At 35.9% G+C, this 10,464-nt stretch overlaps 1 protein-coding gene across 3 annotated transcripts; it reads right to left on the reverse strand.

The window, feature by feature from the left end:
- Positions 1-2,078: 2,078 nt before the first annotated feature.
- On the reverse strand, positions 2,079-7,365 carry LOC104226957 (putative late blight resistance protein homolog R1A-3). Of its 3 annotated transcripts, XM_070162167.1 has the most exons (5): positions 7,228-7,365; positions 7,031-7,097; positions 3,298-6,194; positions 2,463-3,027; positions 2,079-2,393 (listed from the first exon to the last, which is right to left on the reverse strand). In XM_070162167.1, the coding sequence occupies exons 3-5, from the start codon at positions 6,159-6,161 to the stop codon at positions 2,385-2,387; spliced, it is 3,438 nt and encodes a 1,145-aa protein (XP_070018268.1). In that variant the 5' UTR covers positions 6,162-6,194; positions 7,031-7,097; positions 7,228-7,365; the 3' UTR covers positions 2,079-2,384. The 3 variants fall into 3 exon arrangements, with proteins under 3 accessions (XP_070018268.1, XP_009777376.1, XP_070018265.1); XM_009779074.2 differs by having other exon boundaries at positions 2,463-6,194; XM_070162164.1 differs by lacking the exon at positions 7,031-7,097 and having other exon boundaries at positions 2,463-6,194.
- Positions 7,366-10,464: the final 3,099 nt, after the last annotated feature.

Here is a 10,464-nt window from a genome sequence, read left to right on the forward strand (position 1 = left end):
GTTGTCTTTATAAGCAAGGCACTAGGGCAGCTAAAGGAGGATCAGACTTGCACCTAGACCCTTTTCATATTTTTGTTTTTGCTACTTAGTCCCTGAATTTTTGGCTTGTTTACCAAGTAAGCCTGCTTTTCAGCTTCCAGGAAGCTTCCTATTCTGTTATGAAAAGATTCCATAAGCCTAGATTACCCAAATTACCCCTCTAAGCCTTGTTAATTACTCCAATGAACCAGTCCAAAACATGGGTCAAATTGACCCAATTCAGAGCCCCCACGAGTCTATAATCCCCATTAATTCCCCTCTTGGGCTTTTGAATTTTTAGAAGCCCAAAAGAAACCCAAAATTTTAAAAACTGACCGAATTGGGAATTCAAACCAATTAAAAAAACAAGAACCTTCTAAAAAGGAAACAGGGGAAGAAAACGAGATGGTGATGAACTAAATAATGAATTAAACATGCTATTAAGCTAAATATGCAACACGGACAGACTAACAGATGAACCTATGGTGAAGAGAAGAAAAACGGATACGACAAAAAAAATGAAATCAAAATGACAAAAAGAAATCATGCAAGACCAGCAAACGAACAGAAATACCTAGCAAGGATGGCCAACTTTGAAATTCTTCCTCAATCTCTCGATTTTGACCGAAAGGGGTCTCGATCATGTGTTCTCAGATGAAAACACATGACCAAGGTCTATTTTTGTCTTAATCGTCACCAAATCTGCCGATTTTAGAGTTTGACTTTTTAGGTCTCATCTTCAATTCAATATTCGACGGGCTCGGGGCATGTTCGAGGGAAAAGAGTTATGGATTCGGAAAGAGGGGAGTGGGGGGTCTAGGGTGTTATTTTGGTAGTGTTTGGAGGTGGCGCCGCCGGTTGAGGCAGTGGAAAAATAGGGCGGCGGATTAGGGTTTGGAGATTCTGAGCCAGATTTGAGAAATTCGGGTGTGATTCGAGGGAAAGGGGGTGTGGATTTGGAATGAGGAGAAGGAGAGGGAGCTAGGGTGTAAATTTGGTGGCCATCGGAGACCTACCGCCGTCGTAGGGCGATTTCCGGCGGCGGTGCGCGGTGGGGTTGCGTTGGGGTCTTTGGGAGTGTTGGAGACGACGAAGGGGGGTCTGAGTGGTTCGGACATTTTTATACGGGGGGAAGGGCCAGTTCTGGTCCGTTGGATCTAGGCACGATCAACGGCTCAGATCAAAACCTAACAAAACGACGTCGTTTGGATATTGGGGGGGAACCGGACCGGGTTGAACGCGGGTTTGGGCTGGGTACAGGGTATTTCGGGCGGGTTTCACATTGGAAGATTTGGTCCTGGGAGTTTAGTTTGAAAACTGGCCCAACCCTTTTCATCTTTTATTCAAAACAAAATTAATTCAAAACTCTTTTTCCTTTTTCCTTTTTTCCCTTTTTTCGAAATTTAATTAAAATCAAAATTAATTCCTAGAACTAAAAAAAATTAATTAAACCTAAAATGATAATTAACACAATTAATTAAAAACAAACTAACAAAAGAAAGTTACTCAAAATCAAAGCTACAATTAAAAGTGCAAATTAAACTAATTTTGCGATTTTTCCATTTTATGCAACAATTAATTTTCTAATTAATCCTAAAATGTAAAATTAACCCTAAATGCAAATGCAACGTATTTTTGTATTTTTCATTAGTTAAAACGCACAAACAAAATGCGAATAATTAACAGCAAATGCCACAAAAATTCACAAAATTGCAAACACTGAGAGAAATTATTTTGTTTTGAATTTGTTGGAATAATTCATATAGGACAAAAATCACGTGCTCACAAATAGTTTCTGGCGTGGGCTAAACTTGTTCACTTTGTGTGCTCGGCTGAAGTTGTCACCAATTTGTATATAGAAAGACACTGTAACCAGCTGCTCATTTTGTCAGAACAAAATATCATCGATCAGTCATAAAGTTTTCGATTTATCCATTTCCTGTCTCTTGTATTCTCTCTTAAGTTTTTAATGATGAATGTTAAGAAGGAACTTATTAGCTTCATTCTTTATGGCTTGGTAAATTTAAAAGAGGTGAATTTTGCAGGTGCAACATAGAAGGTGAAACTGCAAAAGCAAATGGAAGACCATATGATATTGTTCTACAATCATTAGAAACAAACTTAAAAGAGGGTATGCGTCTCAATCGATCAATCAAAACAGATTTAGTAATGTTACAATATTAGGAGATTGGGGTTTCCGCATAATAGACCCCAGCATGACTACAACAATTTGCTAAGAAAGAACTCCGTCCGTCCACTCTGTCTGTGCTTTTGATGCCTAAGCAATTGTCAAATTCAACACATCCTTGTTATACCATGTTATTGTGACAAGCACATGCTTGACTCACAGCTGCCTGAAACATCCATTAAACACCCTGTATTGTTTGCACATTAGATGCACGTTAAGACACTAAAACATCACATTTGAGTTTGTTTCTACTTACATCAATAATGATCTCTACACGGTTGCATCCTTCATTCTCTTCAACTTCTTTCTTAATTCTCAAAGCTGAAGCCACCAGAGATTTATTGTTGCTGCACCTCATCAACTTAATCTGTTTCAGCGTTGGAATATCTGCAAAGCTAAGTGGGATCTCCTCGAGATACCTAGAAATTTTTATAACAAGTGTTTCAAGCCGGGGAAAAGATTCCTCTGACGCATCCCACCTTGAGATACCTAAGTTCATAAGCTTCAACACCCTAAGTTTAGGGAACGTGATATCTCCAAGGCACCACTCTTCAGATTGAATAAAATGCAGATCCCTTAATTGGAGATACTCTAGACTTGGTAGTCCTGCAATGGAGAAAATAGTGCTTTCCATCGAAGCCCCGCATAGTACCAATTTCTTTATATTTGAAGGCAAGTGTACAACAGCCGACAAGGGAAAGAAAAGGCGAAGTGATTGAAGCTGGGTAAGACTCTCCAATTTGAGACAAATTTTTTCTTCATCAATATTTCGCCAATATTTGCTCAAAAAGAAGATTTCAAGTTCTTGAAGATTTGGACACCTGTGTACTAAAACATTCAAGCAATCAGTATCGAGTGTAAATTCGACACCCTTTAATATTCTCAAATTTTCCAACTTAGAGGATTCTTCAAAGATCTGCTTTTCCCAAAAAAAACCAGTTTCAATAAAATCTACATGCCTTAATTTTTTCATTTTCCAAAAATTCGTTGATAACTGTGTATGCATTAAACACTTGAGAATTAAAGTTTCTAGATGGGGAAGATGTGATTTTCCATGAAAATCGAATTTGTCTGTGAAAAGTGCGACGTACTTGAGGTGAATTAGTGGTTTCAACATATCTAACGACAAACGACCCAATTTATGGGAACTCAAATCCAAGACCTTAAGAAGCCTCATCAAATTAATAAACTGACTGAAGGGATTCCAATATAAGGATTCTCCTCCATTGGTGGTTATCAGTGACCTCAAGTGTTGGTGGAGAGACTTCCATGTTTTGGATGCAAACTTGGAAAGCTCATTACTGAAACTGAAGCTAACTCGACTTTCCTTCAAATCAGAACGTTGAATGTTCCCCCTCACTGCCAACATAAACTTTTCTTGTCTACTCCTCTCCAAGCAAAAGTAAAGCACTACATCATGAACCTGGCAGTATTTGACTTTACCGTTATATCTTCTCCTTGCAACCATTACCATGTTACTGCTAATGAGATCCATCAAGTAACCTTCAGCTGTCTCTTCCGTTAATCTCCCAGATTCAATGTTCTGCACGAAGCCTTCCGCTATCCATAAACTTATCAATTTAGACACCGGGATCCTTTCATCCTCTGGAAACATCCCCATGTAGAGAAGGCAAGGTCTTAAATAGTCGGGTAAGTTATCATAACTTAACTGCATAGTTGCCCGACAATAGTCTTCAAACTCACGGTCAAGATAGGAAAATAGAGCCTTTTTAACCTCATGCCACCAAGATCTTTCCATTTTCTTCTTTTTGATTATTCCAGCTACCAAGACAACCACTAGGGGCAACCCTTTGCATCGTCTTGCAACATCTAGACTCACATCCTGAAGTTCATGTGGGCAAGCTTCGTTTTGAAACACTTTTTTCTGCAACAATTTCCTACTCTCTTCGGGCGTGAGGAATGGAAGGAAATAAAGATCAGTATGGCACTTGACATGTTCACCCACTTTCTCAAGACGAGTTGTTACTACAATTCTGCTTCTATTTACAACATCAGGGAAACAAAGTCTTAAGTCATCCCATGCCATAAAATCCCACATATCATCCAAGACAATGAGATATCTCTTTCCTATTAAGCTTTTCCTCAACATGTCAGCTAGTTCGCCAATATCATCTACCTTGTCCTTGCAACGAGTAACTTGATTGTAAATCTCTTGTAGTAGCTCTCTCCGGCTATATGTTTGAGAAATGACACACCATGCTCGAACATCAAAATGATAAATAATGATGTCATTATTGTACAACTTTCTAACACACGTTGTTTTACCTTGACCCCCCATCCCAACAATTGGGATGACATCTAGCTCATTTGTCCCTCGTGTCAGATACCGAATTATTCTTTTCATGTCATTATCAAAACCAACTATCTCCTCACCATTCATAAGATTTCTATGTTGAGTTGGCATATGTTTAGATGGCTCTACCGTAGAGCAGGACTTAAAAGCAATGTTCTCCAACCACATCATGGTCACCTCCGCACTAATATGCTTGATCTCTTTTAAGATTGTAGGAAGCGAGCAAAAAAGATACCAAAGAGCATTACACTGAGCAAGAATAGAGTCAATGGCAACTTCAGCTTCGTATGCCAAATTGATTGTACGCCTTTGAAGATCTTTAAAATTTTCATGTTCATGTTGCACCTTTGCAATATCTCTGAAAACAGATGTTAGATTTGCGAACTCTTTCTCTAAAATGACAATATGAGGTTTCAATATGAAATCTAAACATGTTTTCGATTTCAACATCTCGTTCAATTTCCTTAGGAGCGAATCCAAAAAGCTCAATCCACCAACTGTGGGAAACTGAGATGGCCTGTATTTTAAGGATTTGTAGCACCTCTCTAGTTGTGCCTTTAGATCTTCAATTTTCTCCAATAACTGTATCGTGCCAAGATCAATCTTGCTCGCATCATCTTTGATTGTCGATCCTGAAAGAAGCTGCATTTGAATTACATAAAGTATGTCGCCCACAAGAACTCCAACCTTTTCTAAGATTTCATTCAACCTATTACCATTAATAACATGATATGGTATATCGCCGAGAAAAACTAACAAGAACTCTATTGCCATATCAATGTTTCGAGCAGAGAAAATAGTGGGAAAGTTATCAAGATTTTTATCTCTAAGATACACCAGAAGACAGTGGAGTTGATATGAAAGTCCTTTTGGTAATTTCTTATCCTTGAAAGTTCTTGATAGAGTAAACTTTGAGGCCTTCAGTTCACAAAGAAAAATCTTTTTCATTTCCAACTCCACTATCACAACCAAGCATAGTAGATAACGAGGTTTACTCTCGATATTAGATGTATCATCTCCATCCTCTTTAACCCAAAGAGCAAGACAGAACTGTCCCACATTGTCAGCCATGAATTGTATTCGGACTTGCATACCTTCCAACTTCTCACGGTCGACATAACTATTTATCTCTGTACCATATAGGTATCTTAAAAACCTTAATTTGTTTTGAATGACTTTTACTTGCCTTAAGTATCCATCTATCTTCAGCAGGATATTGATTTTTTCCGCGAAAAAAGTGACAGATCGAACCAAGTACCTCGGTGCATCATTTAGATTCTGGTCAAGGTAATCCATATATTCTAACATATAGGAATCATTCAGCTCAAAGTTGTATATTAAACGGGTACCGTTATCTTCACTAATTTCCTGCAACTCTGATACTAGCCTTTCCACATTAAGACTAGTTTTGTATTCACATGGAATACCACCAAAAACCGAGTGAAGCATTTCCACAATCAATTTTGCCTTCTTTCTGATTTCTACTAAGGAATCAGGCAAAAGAGCATGAGGGTAATTGATAAAGGTTCTCAAAAATCTTAGCTCCATTTCAAGTGTCTCAATCTTGACAACATTCAAATCACCTCTACTCTTAATCTTTCTCAGGTGATCTAACATATCCTCAATGTCGTTATGCGCCATCTTCCGTAGATAAATTAAAAAAGTAGAAAACCCCTGCAAGTTCACCAAACCCTTGTCATATTAATCTTCACTAAGAGGGAAATTTTATTAATGTCTTTTAATACTACTATCATAATCTATAATTCTTATGAAAGATTATACACATTCTGCCCATTTTTATTATGAAATATTTCACAAATTTCCCTTAGGTTTTGACATATTGCGCACATCTATTTTGCGATATCAAATATATTATACGAACTTCCCTTCTTTCATATATTTTTTTGAGGTAAGTAACTAGTAAAAAAAAGGGCAACCCGATGCACAAAGCATCCCATATGCACGTAGGGTCTGGGGAAGGGCCGCACTCAAGGAGGTGTGATGTAGGCAGCCTACTCTGATGTCCACGACTCGAACCCGTGACCTATAGGTCACAAGGAAACAACATGACAGTTGCTCCAAGAAGGTAAGTAACTAGCAACGAGATGATTTATAGACATATAAATATCGAAGTTTTATTTTAAACCATAAGTTTCAATTTTTTTTTCTTAAACTCAATGATCAGTCAAACACTATCACATAAATTGGGATGGAGAGAGTAGTAGTATTAAGACAAAAGTTAAATGGATTCATGTAGCTCTTCTAGCAATATAAGAAATAGATTTTGTAGATTGCAAATGAAACCAATTTAGCACTACTAAAAAAATTGGAATTAACTACGAACTTCATTACTAATTCTGTCACTAAATCGCTCGTAGTTAACATAGTTTTTTGATAATCCGTCGCTAAATAGGATTAATGATGATTTTTTCTGTTTAACTATAGAATTTGTCCGTTCTTAATTCCTGGGAAAAGAAGATAAGTTAACACAAGTTCAGTTCAAGTCTTACAATCAATCTAGCGTATTTTGGCTTCTTCCTTCTTCTTTTGTAACTCCAATTTCCGATACAATATATCCTAAGAGGAAGCACAAGAGATGAACATTAAAATTATAAGATTCAGGAGTAAATAAAAGAAATCACAGAAATGATCATATATATAGGAGTAGTATGTTTCAAGTGTTGTTAGAAAAAGTTTACTGAAATACCTGTAAAAAGTAAAAGTTGCTGTAGGAGAAAACTACCTAATGAAGGAGTTCGGAAGGAGGAAGATATATGTTAGGTTCAGTGGATGAATAATTATTTTGAAGATTTCCTAAGAATCTCATCAAGGAATATGAAAATAAAGTATGCATGGTCCAACCTATTATATATGAGCTCTGAATTATAGCATTATCTTTTCGAGTTTTTCAGTCCGGTACTTGTTTTGGAACTCAACTAATTTGAATTTCAGAGCTAATATGCGGGCTCGAGCCAGCATTTGCAGATTCATTGAAAAATAGTTACTATTTTGCTGAAACACAGAAAAATCTAGCATAATATGTTGGATTATGACGCTCCTGCGTATAAAACACATCCAATATATTATATTGGAACTCCAACACATTATGAAATTCCATCACGTTATACTAGAAACTCATATGTAAAAAATTCGAACTCCATCATATTATGCTGGATTTTTTTCCGGATTTTAAGGATGTTTTGTTGAGATTTCATCTTTATATGAAAAAATAGCTAAATTTCGATTATTTTTAAAATTGTGGCTACTTTTCAATTACCAATTATAAATCTGGCTATTTTTTATTTTTTCCCCATAGTTTATCCTATATATAATATAAATTTTCGGCGGAAAGTATTCAATTGACCACCTCATACATAGCGTCGCTGCTGGAGCCCGTGACGGATGGAGGGTCCATATCATTTCTTACTTGCATCCTAATTTATGTGGCGCTATTTATTTGAAATTTGTGGTATAAATTATTTATATTATTAAAAAAAATTTAAATATAATAATACTTTTTAGAATATAACAAAAAAATGTGCCACTAAAGGAATAACCTTTTGGTTCTTTAGACGGGCAAACGGTACTTGTCAAGCAATAATGGAGTCCCTTTATTCGGTCCATCCATGTGATATGCAGAACTTTGTTTTGCTCTTTCACATCGAAGGATATATTCTGAGGGAGAGAGAACAAAGTTGTTGCGCTAAAACAGCTTCAAAAATATTTTTAATATAATGTAATACTCCTTCCGTTCCGATTTATATGAACATGTTTGATTGGGCACGGAGTTTAATAAAAAATAAAAACTTTTGAAATTTATGGTCATAAACAAATCAAAAAGGAGTTCAGAATAAAAATGGCGTGTGGTAGCCACTAAGTAAGGTGGTGTTTATTTTTTATCTATTAATTCTAGTACTAAGCAAAAATAGTCACTACTCTATTAAAATTATTTTGAAAAGACAGTTTTACCCTTCCTTCAATTCTTATATTCTTAAACCCTTGTTTTATTCGTTTTTCAGAGGGAAAATTTCAGAGTGAAAATTTCAGAGGCAACTTTCGTGTGCTCCTCAGTATATGTATCGTCCTTGCATGCAAACCAGCTGCACTTAATCTTTCTCCTTCGTCATCTTCTCTACATTGAACGATCGAACTGGTATTTTTTTTTTTGCTTTTATGCATTTTTGTTTTTGTATATGCGTAATCGTGATCAATATTGTATCAAGTATGTGTGAAATTTCAAAAATAATGATTATAAGTTGATTCAGTGTCGAATAAGTAGTGGAGTTCCGTGAGGAAGTTATTCAGAAATTTTTGGTATTGAAATGTGTTTGTGGTTCAATCAATATATTAGATTATGTAAGGACATTTCATAAAAATAGTCGTACGAATTCATAAGCTAACTGTGGTTATGAATTTTTAGTTAACTGTGTTCATAAAAGTTAAGGACCAAGTAAGTTTTGAACTTGGAACTCAAAGTTAGGGACTCAATGTCCTTAACTTTTGAACTTGAAATTTGAAGTTTAGGACCAAGTGTCCTTAACTTTGGAACTTAAACTTGAAGTTCAGGACCAAGTATCCTTAACTTTTCAACTTGAAACTATAAGTTAAGGACTGCATGTTCTTAACTTTTTAATTTGTAACTCTAAGTTAAGGACCAAGTGTCCTTAACTTTTTAACTTGTAAGTCAAAGTTCAGGACTAAGTGTCCTTAACTTTTGAACTTGGAATTCAAAGTTATGGACCAAGTGTCCTTTACTTTTGAACTTGAAACTTGAAGTTCAGGACCAAGTGTCCTTAACTTTTCAACTTGAAACTATAAGTTAAGGACTACCTGTCCTTAACTTTTTAACTTGAAACTTGAAGTTAAGGACCAAGTGTCCTTAACTTTTGAACTTGAAAGTTGAAGTTCAGGACCTATTGTCCTTAACTTTTGAACTTGAAACTTTAAGTTAAGGTCTGCCTGTCCTTAACTTTTTAACTTGAAACTTGAAATTCAGGACCAAGTGCCTCGAACTTTTCAACTTGAAACTGTAAGTTCTAATCTTTTAGTCCTAATCTTTTATGTTCTTTTTCCTTATTTGTAGTGTGCTAATGGAAGGCGATCGTGTGTTCGACTTTGATGTTTGGCGTAATTTAATGAGCTATTGGAAAGGAGATTTACAGTATAAGGAAACAATAAAAAAATTGTCGAACAGACAGTGGAAGAAGTTGAGGGATGGTATTTTCGGAAACTTTTTCTGATTATAAAGTGTGAAGTTCTTTGGTAAACTTATTCACTGTGTATTGCTTTCAGAAATTGTAAATAATGACCCTGATTCGATGACATCCAAGGTTTTTGACCATGAAATTCAGTTTGCACGTGAAGCATTTCATATAATTACTAGTTTGAAGTGTTATTCTTCACTAGACATCAAAGGTTTGCATGAAAAAGAAAATAGGCTTTCGAAAGTCTATTTTCCCGGAAAGGATAGAGTTGAGTTGGGTGATTTGTTTAATTTTATTACTAGTCACCCAAATGGTATAGCTGCATCATTTGTAGGCAGTGATGATGATGATGCTGTGAAGTTGGCAACAATTTATTTTGTTGAATCTATTTTGATGGGGAGGCGGAAGAATAGGAATGTGTCCGAGCAAATAATGAAAATTGTAGATGATGATGAACTCTGCTCTTCTTTCAACTGGGTCTCTCTTTGTTATGAAACGTTATTAAAATCATTGAAGAGTTGTTTGAAGCCCAATGAGAATGAGAATGAGAAAGACAAAGACAAAGATAAAGACAAGGATAGTTACATTATACTTGGCTTTCCTTTTGCTTTTTGTATTTGGATTATGGAAGTATTGCCTATTTTCCAGGAAAAACAATTTGTGAACTTCCGAGAATGTGATTTTCCTCGGATGTTATGTTATTCGGAAATGAAATCTCCACAATATGATTCTTTGTGTAA

This window comes from Nicotiana sylvestris, chromosome 1 (assembly GCF_000393655.2).
Source record: "Nicotiana sylvestris chromosome 1, ASM39365v2, whole genome shotgun sequence".
NCBI classification, from domain to species: Eukaryota; Viridiplantae; Streptophyta; class Magnoliopsida; order Solanales; family Solanaceae; genus Nicotiana; species Nicotiana sylvestris.

Excerpts from the sequence above, each read along its gene's own strand:
- LOC104226957 (XM_070162164.1), bottom strand. The coding sequence starts at position 6,161 with ATGGCGCATAACGACATTGAGGATATGTTAGATCACCTGAGAAAGATT.